Source organism: Equus quagga, chromosome 18, assembly GCF_021613505.1.
Source record: "Equus quagga isolate Etosha38 chromosome 18, UCLA_HA_Equagga_1.0, whole genome shotgun sequence".
Lineage (NCBI taxonomy): Eukaryota > Metazoa > Chordata > Mammalia > Perissodactyla > Equidae > Equus > Equus quagga.
This window is the reverse complement of record NC_060284.1, coordinates 42350491-42368983: the sequence shown is the minus strand read 5'-3', so window position 1 is coordinate 42368983 and position 18493 is coordinate 42350491. Positions and strand designations below refer to the sequence as shown.

General features: G+C 52.5%; 1 protein-coding gene across 3 annotated transcripts; it reads left to right on the top strand.

The window, feature by feature from the left end:
* The first annotated feature begins 328 nt into the window (after positions 1-328).
* Positions 329-18491, top strand: DENND2D (DENN domain containing 2D). Of its 3 annotated transcripts, none has more exons than XM_046645558.1 (12): positions 329-785; positions 5253-5428; positions 6301-6413; positions 7376-7445; positions 8177-8254; positions 9403-9543; positions 10708-10856; positions 13264-13441; positions 16387-16428; positions 16855-16936; positions 17271-17510; positions 17970-18491. In XM_046645558.1, the coding sequence occupies exons 1-12, from the start codon at positions 344-346 to the stop codon at positions 18044-18046; spliced, it is 1788 nt and encodes a 595-aa protein (XP_046501514.1). In that variant the 5' UTR covers positions 329-343; the 3' UTR covers positions 18047-18491. The 3 variants fall into 3 exon arrangements, with proteins under 3 accessions (XP_046501514.1, XP_046501515.1, XP_046501516.1); XM_046645560.1 differs by lacking the exon at positions 329-785 and adding an exon at positions 3857-4657; XM_046645559.1 differs by lacking the exon at positions 8177-8254.
* Positions 18492-18493: the final 2 nt, after the last annotated feature.

Genomic DNA, 18493 nt, shown 5'->3' with positions numbered 1-18493 from the left:
TCACATCTCTGTGGGGTGGCAGGGCAGGAATTACCCCAGTTTTGCTGATCCCCCAAGAACATGTTATATGGAAGGCAGGGTTAGGACACTAAGCCACATCTCTAGTCCCTCCTCAGGAGCCTATGAGGGCTCCCGTCGGTTCGCTAGGAAAGTGAAGTAGGGACAAGAGCAACGCAGGGACACGTGTCCCGCGGGTGGAAGGTCAAATGTGACAAGAGATCTAGAAATGGCCAGAGGCTAAAGCAGTTGCAGGGAGAGAGATGGAGGGGTTGGAAAGGTGCGACAACTCTGAAAACTCCAGCCGCTTCTGGGCTGAGTCCGGAGCCACCTGGAAGGTGCACCGATGCCCACAGGGCACTCTCGGTCCTTGCCGAAGGTAGGGGGTGACTTCGACCCCGCGCGCTCGGGGACTGCGGGGCTCGGAAAGTCTAGCTTCCCGGGGCGCCCCACAGAGGGTGGGAACGAGGCGGCGCCGCCTCCACCCGGACGCGCGTCGAGCGCCCTCTGTCACCCCACGCCGCCCTGCCCGGGCCGAAGGAAGAGCGGGCCCGCCCAGGTGCGCCGGGGGTTGGGCCGCAGTCCGGAAGGTGCGCCGCCGGCCCCGCCCCAGGCCTGTCCCCCCGACCTCCCCCCGCGTGAAAGTGAAAGTGTCGGGGCTCGCGGAGGTCGCGCACGGGGGGGCGGGGCCGGCGCGGACCCGGGAGCGGGCGCCGGGCACTCAGGGGCCATGGATGGGCTCGGCCGCCGCCTCCGAGCCAGCCTGAGACTGAAGCGCGGCCATGGGGGTTAGTGCCGGGCTGGGGCGCGCCGGGGCCGGGGCGCGGGCAGCGCGGGGACCGGGACAGGACAGGAGGCTGCCCGCGCGGGGGCCAGGGGAGGGCGCGGAGGGTCGGGAGCTGGGGGCACTGCGAGGGGCCTTGAGGAGGGCTGGGCAGGGGTCAGGGAGCTGGAGAGAGGGCGCAGGTAGAGGTGGAAAGGGGTAGGTGGGTACTGGGTCGGAGGTCGGAGGAGTGTCCAGGCAGCGTGGGTGGGGGGAGGCGGCCGGCCAGAGGAAACCGTTGTGGGGCCCCGGGGCCACGTGTCCTTCCAGCAGGAAGCTTGCGGCGCAACCGCAGGGTGCCTGAAGCACCCGTGCCGCAGAGCCCTCCTGGGAGACCCCGCCTCGGACCCGCGGCCGCCCCGCCCCGGAGCCCAGCCAGGCGGGACGCAGGCGCGCGCCCCTGCCCCGCAGGTCGCCACGGGCTACAGCAGCTCGTCTCCCCTACGTCGTTACCACCCCTACCCGCGGGCGGCGAGGAGCCCTGGAGAGCGTGGCGCGAGCGGGACTTGGGCTAGAACGTGCTCAGCTGCTTCCTTAGTTTGTGAACCAGACAGGTCACGCCTCCCATATCCCCCGACTGCCCGTCAGTGAAGTGAGAATAATTGCCCCTCTAGGGTTGTGGGGAGTAAGTTAGAAATCGATATTCATTTCTGTTCTTCTTAGCAGGGGTGCTGGGCGTTGGAAGAAAGGCAATTCGGAATTCATTCATTTTTCCATTCATTCAACAAACATTTGTTGTTGCTTACCACTAGCCCGTGGGTCCTATGGCTGAGCAGCCGTAACCCTTGGATACTTTGCCCAGAGGTTTCACCTTCTGAGGAGAAAAGAGCCAATTGAAAAATAAGCAAGCGTCATTCCCAGACATCCCACCCCTTCTAACACTGGCAAGTCAAGAGGTGGAGCGAGACCCCTTCCTGCTCCAAGCCCCAGAGCTAGGGAGACCTGGGGGTGTGATCCGTGCTCCTTCTGCCGTCACCCCTGCCCCCCTTGCTGTTCTCCCTAAACACAGGTTTCCAGTATCTGGTCGTTCCACCCACTTCAAGGCAGAGAGGTCAGAGACCATGAGTCGGCGCAGAGGCCTGGGATGGCACAGTGGCCGGCACAGAATGCAGGGTGGCGCTGGGGTCCTCTCTTCTCTGGAGAGCACTGGCCTGGTCTTTCCTGGTCTCCCTCAACCCTCAGAAGGCTGTGTGAATGGAAGGGGTCTGCTCCCTGCAGCCCAGAGGAGACAGGCCAATTGTTCCCACCCACCTGGGCCCCCAAACAGGCCTGATGATTGTGCCTGGAGCAGCTTCCTGGACACTGAGGAACTGTGACATGAGCAGCTGTATTTCTTGTTCTGAGGTCTGGCACCTGTCTGTCCAGGAGAGTGTGCCCTTTTCATCTTGTATACCATCCTCCACCTTCCTGGGGAGTTCCCCTCCTTTTGCCCTTTTGGCCCCAGGGTAATCGTGTGGTAGGAGGGTGTGTGTGTGTGTGTGTGTGTGTACGCATGTGCAGATCATCCTGGTGGGGGGAGTGGCAGTGGTGATGGTTCTGGGTTGAGAGCTGCTGAGCCAGAAGAAGAAGGGCCAGCTTTCCAGATGGAGGTTCCAGAATGTCCTCTTACCTATTCTAGCTGGTTCTGGGGCTTTCTTCAGGTGGCTGTGGGAGTGGCTTCCGGGTGGAGGAACAAGTGTAACCAGACTCCTGACTTCCCTAGAAAGGGTGGCTCCCTCCTCAACTGAAAACTCAGGATAATAATTCCTTTCTAGGGCATTGGAGATTCAATGAGATGAGCTATATTAAACGTGTATTTGATGGATGTTTTCTCTTCTGCTTTCCTCTTCTGTTGAAAGGGAGGAGAAAGGAATCTTTTTCTGGATTTCTGGAGCCTCAGCCCAAAAGTCTATTAACTTTTTTTTTGTTTGAGTTTGTGAGTTTTGTTGTTCTCTTGGCTCTCATGATAAACCAGGAGGAAATGGGCTCAAAATGCAACCCAAAGGATTTAGGGAAAGGAATAATTTCCTGAGGTTCTGGAATGATCAGAGAAAAGATTGTGGTTCTCAAAGCCCTCAACAGGAGGCACCCCACATTTGTAGGATGTGTGGTGTGTACTACATCCAGAAGGCAGAGCATGCACATGGAACTCATAATTCTCACCCCCAACACATACTGTTAATAGTCCCAGACTAGTCCCTGAATCACCCCGTGCCTCAGTTTCTCTATCTATATCAGCTTGTTCCTCAGACAGGTGTTGAAGATTGAGCAACAAGTGTACGCGGGTTGTGAATAAGGCGTGGTGATGGTTCACAGTGTTCTGGGTCACTGTTCTCACCATTAAATCCTTATTTACTGTGACTGGGTTTCCCCCTGGGAGTCACAGCTGGGCCATTGAGTACTGGCTTTTACTAGGCCCACAAGAGTCAAGTCTGGAGCTCTTAAGAGCAAGGCACCCCTATTCCAGCACTGCACTTTCTTCCCAAGGGCTCTAATTCTTGCAGGAATGGCAGACACTGGCACCAAACCCTTTTACTTCCTGGCTTCTCTTAGAGGCAGCTTCCTGGCAGAAGTCCTTCTCTCTTACCCCATGCGTTCACTTATTTAAGGGTTTCTGTGAGAATCCTAGGTGACTTATTGCTATTCTTTCTCTCTTCCCCAGCCTCCAGACACAGCCTCTAGATACCACTAGAGCCCCAGGGGCCAGCTGCTCTGCTTTTAGCTTGGGCAGAACTGTTGACCTGGCCCAACAGGGAAAGAAGACTGAGCAGGAGTCGGGGTGGGGTGGAGATCACCCGGCTGTTTTCCACTGTGCTGAGCGACCCTTAGGCTCCTGATGCAGCCAGTCCCTTAACCAGCCCAGGGAGAATGTCCTGAGTCAGTGCTTCCTATTGAGAAGAGGGATTCTTTGCTGGAGGCTCAGAATAGGGCTCAGTGAGAGAAGTCTGTCTTAGGACATTTACAGGGGGTGAGGGATGCACCCTTGTAGATCATCCTGAAGTATCAGGAGCTCTCCAGCTCAGAGATCGACGTTCTTCCTATTTCATCACCAGGAGAGGAGGCTTGTAGATTTGTACTCATTTCCAGGACTCCCTCTTGTGAGGACAGTTTCTCCATTTAGATAATTAGTGGGCCAAGTCTCTTGATCTACCTACAGTGGGGGCGATGGCCTCCTGGCTGTGGGGACTGTTTGGTCCTGTGCTCTTGCTTGCAGCCCTGAAGTCCTGGAAGTTCTGGAGCGTGGCAGGTGGCCTTGCACGAGTTTTCCATTACTTTGACCAAGTTGAGAGGTGAAAGGCCAGGAATCAAAGTTATGGAGATATAAAATCTCTGTCCTGGGGCTGGTGAGGTTCCAGTGCCCACAGTCTGGTGCTATCTGGCATTTTTCACTGTCCCAAGCTTGTAAATAAAACCATTGCACAATCTGCAACCCAGAATTCAGAGCTCTTAGCCCACAAGCAGCTGGGCCTTGGAGGTGTTTGCTCATGACCTTTTTAGTCTCACCACACCCTGGGGCTCCTGGGAGGAGCTGAGGTCTGAGCTGTAGTGCCAGGATGCTGCCTCTGTCAGTACGGGCGTTCTGCTGCCTTCCTGGGTCCCGTCACATCCTTCCTGCTCAGCCATTGGGTGCACAGGATGGAAACTGCTCTCCCCTATCTGGAAGACGGCGCGTGGTGTGGTTTCATAGAGCCGTGGTTGGAGACTGAAGCAGCAGCCCCTTTCTCAGGCTTTCTGTAGCTAGTCTGTGTTGGAGGAAAGAGAAGCACTCCATGCCCTGCAGGTCCGAGAAGATGGAAGGACAAGTAGTAGGCGGGATGTTCAGGCTCTTCCGCAACCGCCTTCCTCGACTCCGTGCAGGTCTGGACTGGATTGCCCACTTCCTTTGTTCCAGGGTAACCCTTGTCGATGGGGCTGTTTCTTCCCTTAAATGCTTCTTCCTCCTCTTCCTTTTATATCTTGACCTCTACCCAGTCTCCCATGTGACTGGGCCGGGAGGTTTCCCCTGTTGGTTTGGGAGCTGGTCATGCCCTTCTTGGGGGTTGGTGTGGTCACAGCCACGTGTCATTGGGCCTTTTCTGATTTAGCAAGTAGAAGTCTGATCAAGGCGCACAGTTCCAGGCATTGCCATGGGCCCCCACTGTAGGCAGAGTCTTTGTGCTGCTCTGGGGCAGAGGGCGACCCAGGTGGCCTCCCCAGTACATTTCCTTGGGTTCCAAATCAGTGGTTTCTTTCCTCCTCTTGGCTCCTTGTTGTTTCGAGTCTCCCAGGGCAGGCATGGAAACTGCCCAGTTGGCTCTGGTCCTGTTCCAGGACCTGAGGAGCTGGGCAGGCTCCAGGGACCTCAGCGTTGGCATGGCGGCCTTGGGGTGCGGAAGTTCCTTGGAGCCTCACAGACTCTACTTGAGGCATGCATCAATGAGATACCAAAAGGGCCCTGGTGTCTTGGTTTCAGGACCTCCCCAGGACAATCGGGGGGAAGCTGTAAAGGAACCGGAAAGAGCCCAGGAGCTCTGTCTACCTAACTTTGCTGGAGGGCAGCACTTCTTTGAATACCTCCTTGTGGTTTCCCTCAAAAAAAAGCGTTCAGGGGATGATTATGAGCCCACGATCACCTACCAGTTTCCCAAGGTAAGGACTGAGGAGGGGGCAGGGGGAGACAGAGGATTGGGCTGCTTGAGAGGTATAGGCGGGTGCTCTCTCCCTCTCCCCACCCTGCTGGGCTTGACTCTGGGGCTGCCCTGAGCTGGCCGCTCCTGTCTCCTTCAGGCCCAGCCCTATTTTCTGTTATCACCCACAGAATCTAGGCCTGGCTTCTTTGTGAGGAACTGATCTAGGCTCCCTGGCCAGGAAACTAGGCTAGTTCTTTTGCCCCTTTGGGGACTCCGAGTTCTTCCAAATTCCATCCTCAGTCACCCTTCTCTGTAGAGAAGCTTACCTCCTGCCAGAGCTCCTTGCAGGAATCCCCTCCCTGGGATAGATGGGAAGGAGGGTGGGCAGGCACGTAGCTAGTGGGCAGGCGCAGCCTGTGGCCACGGCTCAAGTGTCAGGCTCCTTCTTGTCTGGTCCAGCACTGGGTGAAGGGGCAGGGATATGACATCCTTCTCATTAACCCTGATGGCGTGGCAACTGAGCTGGCTGCTTCTTGTCTCTCGTGGTATCTCTCTAATGTGGTCCTCCCAGGAAGCCAGCCGGTCTCTGGGCCTGTCTGGGCCGTGGCACTGGCCCCCTTCCTGACTATGTAGATCTTCAGGATACTGAAGTCCAACTCAGGGTCCTGTAGACTTGGCCCAGGAGGGGCTGTTTCAGCCTTGGGGTCGTTCCAGCCAGACCCAGAATAATGTCCCCGTGCAGTGACAGGCAGAGGCACGCTTTGAGCCCCCGTCAGTGGAAAAGCTTATTCTCAGACTGCTTTAGAGCCTCAAAAGAAGCCCACCAGGCCTCCAGCCCTCCTCCTGCCCCTCCCTCCACCATCCACTTGTCTCTTTTCCTGTTCCTTATAGCGGGAGAACCTGCTTCGGGGCCAACAGGAGGAGGAGGAGCGGCTGCTCGGAGCCATCCCCTTGTTTTGCTTCCCAGATGGGAATGAGTGGGCACCACTCACTGAGTATCCCAGGTAATTGCTTGGTCCTGGGACGGGGGAATCTGGGATTGGGGGAGAAGGGACAAGTGTGAGCCATGTGGTTCTTGTGGCCCCTCCCTTTGTGTGTAGGCCGACTTCTTGCCAGCTTCCCTCCTGCTGGGAGGGACTGGAGTGGGTTCATTCATAAACTTCTTGCCTGGGGTCCCTTAAGGCCAAAGATCTTAGTTAACCTGGTTGACCAGTCACCTCTTTCCAGAGACAGGTGAGGTTCTCTTACCTGCCCTAGGACTGAGGGTCACTGTGTTTTGACTCTGCTACTGGCAGAAGCTGGACTTAAAAGAAGGTGTTTGGCCTCGAAGAAGGCCACATAGCAAAGTCCTTTACAGCCTGAGCCCTGGAATTCGACTGCCTGAGTTTGAATTTTGGCTTTACTGCTATGTGTTGAATGACCTTGGATAAAAACCTCCTCTCGGAGCCTCAGTTCCTTCATCTTTAAAGTGGGGATAATAATTGAACCCACCTCAGAAGTTGTTGTGAGAATTAAATGAGATGATGCATTTAGAGCGTGACATTAATAAGCACTTAACAAGTTACTGGCGTTATTCTTACTCTCCTTATTAATCAGCAGCTCCCCTTTGCCCACTTCACCCCACTCAGCACCCTCTGATGCTGACCACCTTCCTGTCTTAGAATCTTGTGAGCAGGGACCGGCCCAGTGGCGCAGTGGTTAAGTTCACATGCTCCCCTTCAGTGGCCCAGGGTTCACCACTTTGGACCTCGGGTGAGGACCTGGGTACCGCTTGTCAAGCCATGCTGTGGCAGGCATTCTACATATAAAGTAGAGGAAGATGGGCACAGATGTTAGCTCAGGGTCAATCTTCCTCAGTGAAAGGAGGAGGCTTGGTGGTGATGATAGCTCAGGGCTAATCTTCCTGAAAAAAAAAAATAGAATCTCGTGAGCAAATGCAAACCGGGTCTTGTCTGCTCTTCCCCAGGGAGACCTTCTCCTTCGTCCTGACCAATGTGGATGGGAGCAGGAAGATTGGATACTGCAGGCGCCTCTTGGTCTGTGCAGCCCAGAACTGCCCCCTCCTCTCTGCAGCCTGCTCGGCTCCACAGCTGGGCTGGCTCAAGCCTCAGCTGCAAAAGCCAAGGCTCGCTGGCAGTGGTGCTTGTAGAGAGAGCAAAGCCCAGCACCTGCTGCCATGGTAGTGCCCTCTGCAACCCCACGAGAACAGAGACACACGCCCCCCCTCGCCCACCCGGGGGACCTTTGCTGACCAGGCTTCAGCTGTTGCTCTCCCCAGCTTTCAACAGCTCCCGTCTGTGGGAGGCTCCAGCCTAAGCTGCTCTCCACCTTCTCCCTCCCGGCCTCGTTGCTGTGGCCCGTGGAGCCTCGCAGAACATACACTAGGATTTGGACAACTAGGTTCATTTCTTGGGTCTCTCTGAGTCACTTTTCCAGGGCTCTCCTCTCTAGCCACTTCCTCATCTCTACAGCACTCTTGCTTCCTGTCTTTGCTAACCCCAGATGGCACTGGTGCTGATGGCAGCAGTGCTTGCCAGTGAGCCCACCCAACCCCTCAAGGCCAACTTCTGACTTTGGTGGCCCCTCTGGCCTCCCTGCTACTTATCCCATGAATGGGACCCCAGCGCATCCAGGCCTTCCTCCATCTGGCCCACCATTTACCATGAATCCCCCAGCCGCAGCCCCCAGCCTCGTGCCCCATCAGCCCCAGTCGGGCGAGGCCCCAGGGAGGCTGCAGCACTGAAGGAACCTCTCTGTCCACCCCCAGCCCGCCGGCCGCGGCCCTCGCCTCCCCAAGGTGTACTGCATCATCAGCTGCATTGGCTGCTTCGGCTTGTTCTCCAAGGTAGGGGGGTGGGACAGGATTCCTCAGGGGCCTGTTTGGCCTGTTCAGCTTCCAGGTCTGCCTGCCCTGCCTGTGCTCTCTGAGCCCTGAGTGGAGCTCCTACCTCAAAGCTGGGGTCAGCAGAGGCACACTGGTGATACTGAGGCAGAGAGGGGCTTGGACTCCACTTGATTTTAGGGAAAAGTGGGAACTGAACCTAGGGGACTGTCTTCCCTGCTGGGAGACCCACTGCTCCCACTCTAGTCAGGTGAGAAAGCAATTGGAGTAGGACAGTGGGAAGAGCCCAGGTTAAGAATTGGGAGTTTCAGGAAACTTTTGCCCTGAGGTTCATTTTCCTCATCTGTCAAATGCATATAATGATCCCCTCACCTTCCTACCTTACAGGCAGGTGTGAGGCTTGGATGAGGTGATATATCAGAAAGGGAGAGCACTAAACAGATATGGAGAGAATGATTATACAGTGGGGGTCCTGAGACTCCCTCCGACTCCTTCCAGGTTGGAAGAGAAGTTGAGGCCCCCGGGACTCTCTTGCTGGAGCTAATCTGAGAGCCAGTACACCTGAGTCAGGAGCAGAGCAGAGTCCCTCAGAAGGGGTGGGGTGTGTCTTAGTGGCCACAAAAGGGCTTCAGTGTGCTCTGCCCCCAGCAGGCCCCTTGGAGGTTGAAGGGAGGAAAGTCCGTCAGCCTTTGCTTGGGAAGAGCGTTTATCTGTGCAGGGCTCTGAAGGACAGAGGCAGTCCTGGCCTTGGGGAGTCTCCAGGGGAAGTTGGAGGGCCGAGTGGTGCCCAAGAGGCCCAGCCTTCTAGGCTCCCCCTCCCACCAGCAATAAAGAACATGGTACCATCATGGATGATGAGTTTACTCTGGGATGTCTTCCTGGGGAAGGTGCTTTATGTTGATGTTAGGAGAAGGGAGGAATATGGGTTGATAGAGAGAGGATGAAAAGAAGGCTAGGAAAAAGCAGGTCTTGTGCAGGACATAAATAGCAGACTGGTCTCTCACAGTTGAGAGAGAGAACCAGGTGTCAGAGAGGCCTGAAGGTACACGACGATTGGCTGCACCAGTGAGGGAGCCTCACACATGGGGTCTCTGCCACCCTCCTGGTAGCATGCCTTTGAGCCACGCCTCCTGTGGTCCTTTTCTGTGCAGATCCTGGATGAAGTGGAGAAGAGGCATCAGATCTCCATGGCAGTCATCTACCCGTTCATGCAGGGCCTGCGAGAGGCGGCCTTCCCTGCTCCTGGGAAGACTGTCACCCTCAAGAGCTTCATCCCTGACTCGGGCACTGAGGTGGGTCAGCAAAATGGGCTGGAGGGGCAGGCTTCTGTGGCACCTCTCATCACGGTCCTTCATTCACCAGGTTAATATACAGAGAACGGAGCCAGGCAGGGACTGGGACTTGACTAGAATTCTTGGCAGAGCTGAAAATCAAATCCAGATCTTCTGATCCTCCCAACCTGATACTTACAAGGATGTACTTGAACTCACTGTTCAAGCTACCCAGACTTTTATTTATAATAAATAAACCATGTAAGGTGAGGTTCCTGGTGCTAGGATGGACTTCGTCCCCAGCCCCCAAACTACCACTTTTTCCCATTACCACCTTTATCTTCCTGTGTCTGTCTGATATCTCTACCTGGGTGCCATCTGTCTATTTCTTATCACCTGTCCCCACCCCTGAGTCCCCACCCATGCCACACGGGGATGCCATTGTTTTAAGGCACTAAGCAGACTGAGGCAGCAAACAGAACATTGTTTTCAGAATTCCAGTCCTGATCCCTGGTCCTCTGGATCATCTGTGTGTCCCTCTGAACCTTGGCTTCCCCCTGCAAAAATAAAGGGAGGGGCTGGGCCTTTTCACTTATTCAAAGAGTAAGTATGCAATGCTTGCCGTGTGCCAAGCTAAACTATTTTCTGGATATAAAGTAGTGAATAAAATGAACATGGTTCTTGATCTCATGGAGCTAAAAGTCTAGTGGGGGACATTGAGTGAGAAAGCACAAATAAATATATAATTAAAAATCATGTGATTGTGATTAAAGGAAAAAAACAGGATACTACATAAGAAAATGATGGGAAATACATGTTGCACTAGGTGTGTGGCCCAGGAAGTCCTCTGAGACAAAAAGGAGGATGAGAGTGAAGGGAGAAGAGCCATCCAGGAGAGGGCCTAACCTCTGAAGGACCTCAGGAGGGAAGAGCGATGTACTCAAGGAACAGAAAGGACTGCTGTGGCGGCATGATGAGGGGGTGGGGTGCGCCCAGTGTGGGCCCTGCCAGGGATTACATCAGTGCTATCCTCAGAGCCGAGGGAAACCATGGATGGGTTTTTAGCAGGGGAGAGACAGGATCGGATTTACTCCTGTTGGGAGAATGGAGTGGAGGCTGGTCAAGACTCAGAATTTTGGGATCTGTGTGATTTTTCAGTGTGGTGACTCTCTGGTTTCCCCACAGTTCATCTCACTGACGCGGCCTCTGGACTCCCACCTAGAACACGTGGATTTTAGTTCTCTGTTGCAGTGTCTCCGTTTTGAGCAGATTCTGCAGATCTTTGCCTCTGCAGTGCTGGAGAGAAAAATCATCTTCCTGGCAGAAGGTCTCAGGTGGGTCCAGACACTGAGTGGCTCACCTGAACTGACTGGCATCCCTGGGTTCAAGGGAACATGCTGGAGGGCCCTCAGAGGAAATCAGGCTGTGGGACCCGTGTGCTCACCTCCTGCGTCGAGGTCTTGATCTGCGCCGTCTAGAGAAACAGCTGTTGCAATTCCCCTGCTTCTGCCTCCAAACTTGACTGCTGCCTAAGCCTGAAGAAGGTTCCCAGTTTAGTTCTCAGTAAGGGCATGAAGCGTTCCTGGGCCAGCCCAGGCACAGACTAATTAGGGTGGATGCAGATATGATTCTGCTCTTGAAAGGCTGAGGGAGGGACCGGCATGAGGACAGGGCAGGAAGGCATATAATGGTATGAAGGTCAAGCCCATCTTCTGTAACAGCAAACACATCTCATCTATCCATTTGCTCACTCATTCAGCAAACATGTATTGTGTGTCAACTGTTTGCCAGATGCCAACCATTAAGAAGATATGGACAAATAAGACATGGTTCCTTGACCTTAAAGGGATGTAGAATTATGTAGTGGTTGAAAGCATAGGTGTTGAAATCAGCAGAACAAGGTTCGAGTCCTGTTCTTCCACCTTTAGCTACATGGTTCCTCTTAGGTTAGTTTCTTAACTTTTGATGTCATGATTTTCTTATCTGTAAAATGGAGATAATGATTGTACCTACCTCATAAGGTTGTGGTGAGGATTAAATTAAATAATGCACCTTAGGTACCTAGTGTCCTGCAGGCACATGTTGGTAAGTGCTGGCTATTATTCTTAATAATAAGTTCACAGTTGAATATATCCGTGTGTATAGTGGAAGCAGGGTACTGTCATGTCCTGGTCTCTATCTCTTAGAGGCTTCAAGTCTGAGAAAGACATGGGGAGACATGTGACAGAATGGTGAAGGAAAAAAAATATAAAGCAGTCAGAGGTTGGCCTTCTGTTCATGTCTGGGGAGGGAGAAAGCTGATGATATTGGGCTGACAATCCTGGTTCTATCTTTTAGGGAAGAGAGGAAGAAACGGGATGTTAGGGACCCAAATGTGAGGCCAGAGGGTCAGATGAATGTTATGGGTTTCAGAGAAAAGGAAGCTTGGGCAGGCGACGGGGTCTGTGGGTTAGAAATTCTATAAAAATCAGTGATAACCAAAACGGCACTAGTTCTAGGCTAATCCTTGAGGGAAGTGGTCTAATCTTTTCCTTTGGAAATAGCTCTCCCACTCTCAGCCCTGTAGGGAAGTGAGAGTCTCTGTTGCGGCTGGAGCTGGATTCTGGCCTTTCCCCCTAAGATGAGTGTTTAGGGAGTGGAGGTGACTCCAGGCATCAGCTGGCCTGGACATGGGCAAAGGCTGGCAGGACTTACGTCTCAGGCGTTAACTTTCTCCAGGGCAATCCCACCACCCGCCATTTCCTTCCCATCCTTCCCACGCGGTGTTGTCAGATCTCTGAAGCACAGGCAGGGAGGGGAGTTCCAGTCAACCTAAGCCTTGGCCAGACTCGCAGAGACACGCCTTCTAACTCAGGAAGTGCTAGCTTGATACTAAGAATTGAAACAAAGTTTCCGCATCTCTGTTTTTATTGGCCTTGGTTTGGGGGCAATTTAGAGAAATGGAGAGCCGGGAAAGGTAGTGGAGAATAGAGAAATCAGAACGCGGGGTTGGGTTGTGTGTGTGTGTGTCCGTCAGGAGATGAGGATTGGGGCCTGAGCTGTGACTTAGGCAGTAATCACACAGGGAATGCTTCACTGGAAAGGGTAGGGGAGCCACCTCTGGGGGACTTTCCGGGTAGGAATTGCTGAGCAGAGGTTCCTGGAAGCTAGGAATTTCCCAGGCTAACTGAAGCACCAACCTGGTAACTTTAAATAACCTCAAGTGGCCAGAGGGAGCTGTGAGCGGTGAAGACCGGGGATGAGGGTGGACAGACATGAGGAAATAGGGCTTCGCCCCTCTGCTGTGCCCAGTGTTTACATGTTTATCTCCTTAGCGACACTGTGAGTTCCTTAAAAGCAGAGTGTCTTCTGTTTCCTTCTCTCCATGTCCTCAGCACAGTGGTGACATGCAGCAGGGGCTCAATCAATGATCTGTTTGAGTGAAGGCGTTTCTTCTTCCCTCCTCTCTTGAGAGACAACTTTTATTTTTGGCCAGTAGTGACTTGAGAAGACAAAGCGGGAAAAGAAGGATCAAACAGAGGCCCCATCCTTGATGAGAGGAGCCTCAGCTTCCCCTGGTTTCTGGCCCTGCCCTCCCAGCTCCGAGTAGTCACAAGCTCTGTGACCCTCCTGGCTCTCATACTTGCCTTTGCGTTGGCGCAGGCAGCTCTGGAAGCAGCTGCTGTCGGTGGTGGGCTGTGTGGGGGTGCACAAGGGTTGGGGCGCACCCTCTCACTCTTGTTCTGTGTGCCCTGTCCCCAGCACCCTGTCTCAGTGCATCCACGCTGCGGCTGCGCTGCTCTACCCCTTCAGCTGGGCACACACCTACATTCCTGTTGTCCCTGAGAGCCTTCTGGCCACCGTGTGCTGCCCCACTCCCTTCATGGTTGGAGTACAGATGCGTTTTCGGCAGGAGGTTATGGACAGCCCCATGGAAGAGGTATGATGCCACAAGAAGAGGGCGGGATTGGGAGCCAGGAAGACGGGCATTCGGATCTCAGCTCTGCCACTAATAACTGTGTGATTTGGGGCAAGTTGCTTAATTAATGTCTTTAAGCCTGAGCTTCCTCATCTGTAAAATGGGGATGACAGTGTCTGGTTCCTAGGGATTCTAGGGGAAATAACCTGCATAAAGCTTCTAGCCTCGTGCCTGACACAGAGTTGATGCTCAGTGAGCGTCAGCTCCCTCCTCTTGAATGATTAATGAGTAGGCTCTGGGGTGTCCCATCTCTTATCTGAATGGATGAGCACAGCTGGTCTATATAATACACACTCCACTGGAGTTAATTCACATTCCTTGGAAGTGAGCTAATGGAGCCCTCCTGCAAACTAGGAGTTCTGAAAATGCAGATTTTTGTAGTAAGAGCCATCTTTCTGATTAGCTCAGAACTCAGTTGGCTAATGAAGATACAGGTCCAAATCTCCTTTGATTTTGTCAGCTTCTTATTTCTTGGCAGTGCCCCAGACACATCAGAGGGCTCAGTGGTGAAAATGGGCATTAATAGCAGAAATCTACCTCCAATGTTAGAAGAACAATTCAAAACATGTGTTCTGCTTTGAATGGTCAGTAGGAACTTTCAAAAGATAGCATGTTGCTATAATCTCAAGCCAGAGCTTCTGCTTAGGCATGTCTGCACTGGCTAACCATTGACTCCCTCTGTGCAGACAAAGGGCCTACCACAGGGAGAGGCAAGGTCCAGAAGTAAGCTACTAAAGAGGCATAGAACCAGCCCTAATGGGAAGATTTCTCCAATTTAAATAAGAAATAACCGAGGTCCAGAGAACTCAATTGACTTATCTGAGGCCACACAGGCAATGATGGAACCTAGCACAGTTCTTACACAAGTGTTGCTGAGAAGTAAAGAAGCAGGCTGTTTCCCTTCCTCGCTTCCCGGGCCCTCCCAGCCCTCCTCAGAACTGCTGAGTACACACGCCCTTTGAACAAGCCTCTGCCTTGTGACTAACTGGGACAGAGTGTCAGCCCCGTGTTTAGCAATAAGACTTAAAATGTCCCAACCCCAGAAATTATGAAACTTCCTGATGCTGTAGCTTCAGCTTCTTGGAAGCTACGGCCAGCTGGACTGCAGCTCCTGCTATCCCGGAGCCTTGGCCTGTTTGATTCCTCAGCAGCTGCTCTGTGAAATGGACAGGGGATGAGGGACAGGGAGGCCAGGGCCAGGGTGGGTGTGGAGAAGGGATTCCTTGACTCCACACAAGTGCTCTGGAAGGGATTACTCAACGGACAGTAACATTCCCAAACACTAGAAAGATTTTTGGGAACAACTTCACATAAAAATTCTTCGCACATTCTTACCTCCCAACCTCCAAATGAACAGCCTCCCCTGAATGAAGGCATCTGAGCCTATGCATACAAGTGGTTTCAGGTCTGGACGAGCTCAACTTTTCTCCGCTGATGACGGATAATTACAGTGCCTGCTCTGTCTTTTGGCACGCTTTCCAGTCCCTCTCTTTCTGTTTGTTTGGAAGAAGGGAGCATGGAGGGATCATTCACCCTGTTATCAAGACCAAGGGTCCAAACTGAAAAGAAGGCCCAGCAGGCACTTAATGACCAACGTGAGCTTTGGGGGAACATGGTGAACTGTTGAGCACATGCCTGCCTGAGGTGGCTGCACTCAGTTCCATCTGAATGTTGTCCTTTAGAAACGTGGACCAGTGGTAGAGTTCCTTACTTTTCAGAAGCCCCAAATCCAAAGTTTATGTGAAATTTTCCAATTTAAAAACAGCCATGTGCCACTTAACAACGGGGATACGTTCTGAGAAATGCATCATTAGGCGATTTTGTTGTGCGAACATCATACAGTGTACTTAACACAAACCTAGATGGTATAGCCTACTATACGTCTAGGCTATATGGTGCTGATCTTACGGGATCACCGTTGTTGACCGAAATCACTATGCGGCGCATGACTGTATTGGAAACGAATTGAATTATTTAAAAATACTCTGAGGATCAAACAAACAGATCTGCAGGCTGGAATCCAACCAGCAGAGGCCTATTTGTCGCCTCTGGGCTAGACAGCAGGCCCTTCAGGCAGTGATGGGGCTGCTATAGAAGCAGGCCCCCCGGTTCCAGCCTGTGCTTGTCTGCAGCCTGTAGACACATGGTCTCCTCACTACCTTTCCTTCCCTCTTCCTGCTGACCCTGGGCTCATTTCCTTCTCTTGTTGTTTCCTGTGGGAAGGAAGCTCTGAGGGGGGTTTTGAAATAGTTCTATTTTATTCTATCCAGGCAATTGTACATAAAGCTGTTGCAAGCATTAAAAGATCAAAAGATATGCATCCCTGTCCTAAAGCTGACCAGAGGGCAGAGAGCTGCAGGAGAGTTGTCAGGAGAGCACTGCCATCCCAAAGACAGCACAATCCAGGCTTGGAAGCTTCTACTTCTATTAGCAGTATGACTTCAGGCAACTTCACTCCTTTGAGTCTGTTTCCTCACCTGCACAACAGAGATAGCACTTGCTTCTAGGGCTATTGGGAGGATTAAATGAGATAAGATGTGCAGAGCAGTTACCATGTGTGCCAGGTACTAAATGTTCCATTATAAAGCAATGGTGACGACCAATGTTTTATTAAGGAGTGACTGGCTATGATTTCCCCATATTGTATTTCCCTTCTCCCTTGGCTCTCTCCCTTCTCCCTCTCCCTACACCCTCATACCTTTTCATACCCAGGAAGGGAACTGCGATTTCCAGAGGGGAATAGTGAGAAAGGAGAGTGTCAGACAGGAAATGAGAATTGAAGATGCTGATTTTGTTGCTATTTGGGCTGAAAGGTACCATCTCCACTAGTACCTCTGGAGATGGGAAGTCCTCCTGAGGTCTATGAGGAAAGGGGAAGAGATAAAGCCGTTCTGTGTTTCTTTCAGGTCCTGTTGGTGAACCTTTGTGAAGGAACCTTCTTAATGTCAGTAAGTGTCTGGGTTCAGGTGCCCTGCAGGCTCACCACCAACTCAATCACTCTAGTCTCATCCATGTTCCACTCATTTTAACAAACGAAGTACTTTTGTTGAATGAGAACCCATGCTAATAAGACCTCTCCTCTCTCAAGGAGTCACGACACACGAAGACACAGATGACTTACAACAGAGCAGTTGGTGTTAGTGCCTTTAGAGCCAGGACATAAATCAAATGCCACAGGGGTAGAGCGGAGACTTGCTAATGTTTAGAGTCAAAGTGAAGACCAAGAAACACCCTCTGCCGTTTCTCTCCTGTGTGGCCAGTTCTTTGGGGGTGGTGGGGAGGGGTGGAATTCGTGCCCTCCTCATGCTCTCGACCAAAACTTCACACCTCTTCCCTGACTGCTGGACTTCTGAGCTCACTCTGTCCTCTCCTAGGTTGGTGATGAAAAAGACATCCTACCACCCAAACTTCAGGAAGACATCTTAGACTCTCTTAGTCAGGGGAGCGACTTACAGAGTAAGTCCTAGGCCCCTCTTATTTTGGGTTTCTCCAAAGAACTGGAGGGCATGATTCCCAACCATTGCCTTCCAAACTAAAATGAACTCACTCAGCAGTCCTGGGCCAGTCCCAGAGGCCTGGATTCTTCGGCAAGTCTGAGTGTGAGATCTTATTCTTCCTAAGCAACGGTGGAAAACCCCTACCCAGTCTCCCATTGTAGTCAGTCCCTCAGTAATTATGAACCCCAGCCCAGCCCCTTCCCTGGGAGCTTTCAGCCTGCAATGAAAGCCACTTGGAGGGTAGTTTCATCCGGCTGCTGCCCTCTGAGATGGCCTCTATATGTCCCCTGCAGCTTCGGAACAAATCAACGAGCATGTTTCAGGCCCTTTTGTGCAGTTCTTTGTCAAGACTGTGGGCCACTATGCTTCCTATATCAAGCGGGAGGCAAATGGGCAAGGCCACTTCCAAGAACGGGCCTTCTGTAAGGCGCTGACCTCCAAGACCAACCGGCGATTCGTGAAGAAGTTCGTGAAGACACAGCTCTTTTCTCTTTTCATCCAGGAAGCTGAGAAGAGCAAGAACCCTCCTGCAGGTATACACTGGCAGCCCCCTGTCAATCTAAGCCTGGAGAGGGTCACCAAGTCAGCTGTGGCCCTAGGATGAAGAGGAAGGGAGGAAAGAGCCTTTCTCTCTAGGGGCCCACAAAACAGCTGTCACCTTATCAGTGTGTTTTGAAGGAAATAACCTGAAGCCTAAGAAAATGCTCCTGGGCTGACATTTTGTAGAAGTCTCTCTATTCATCAGCCAGCAGGAGGCTGTTTGCTGTTTTAGTCTGGAGCTAATTCCTATTAATGATTCCTTGTCTGTAGGCCTCTTTTTGGGTCAAATTGAATACCTGGATCTCCAGAGGCCCGTGAGGGCGAGAATCCCCAGCAGGAATGTGGGTGTGGCGGGGGAGCGCGGGAGCAGACAGAGGGGATATTTCTGATCCTCGCTCCACACTTGGCCTGGCCAGATTAGATGCCTCTGACACATCTATCTGAACCCACAGGTTATTTCCAACAGAAAATACTTGAATATGAGGAACAGAAGAAACAGAAGAAATCAAGGGAAAAGACTGTGAAATAAGAGCTGTGGTGGACAGGAGTGATTAGACCTACAGGCCAGCTTTGGACTTTGGCCCCTGCTGGCATGCTAGGCTCGGTGAAGCTCTCAGCCCCCAGAATCCACAGCCTCCTTCCGAGTCCTGGTAACTAGGTCTGGCTTCAAGCTGGTGTCTTGAGCATGGGATCCCTGGAATCAGCTTTCTCAGGACTTTGGAAGGCTCTGAGCTGTGCGCTCACAGAGCTGGGCTCAAAGCTGCATTTCCTGCAGAGGCAACACAGAGCACGGAACAGTAGTCCAGGTGTCATAGAGACTTAGAAGTTGCTGTAACTGCCCTCTCCCAAGAACCACTATTACAAAATCCTCAACAGAGAAAGCAGTTGTGGCCGAAAGGCTCAGTCTCTCCACGTAAGAAAAGAGATCTGTGGACATGTGAGGGTAACAATAAAGATGAAGATCTTGTTGTTTATA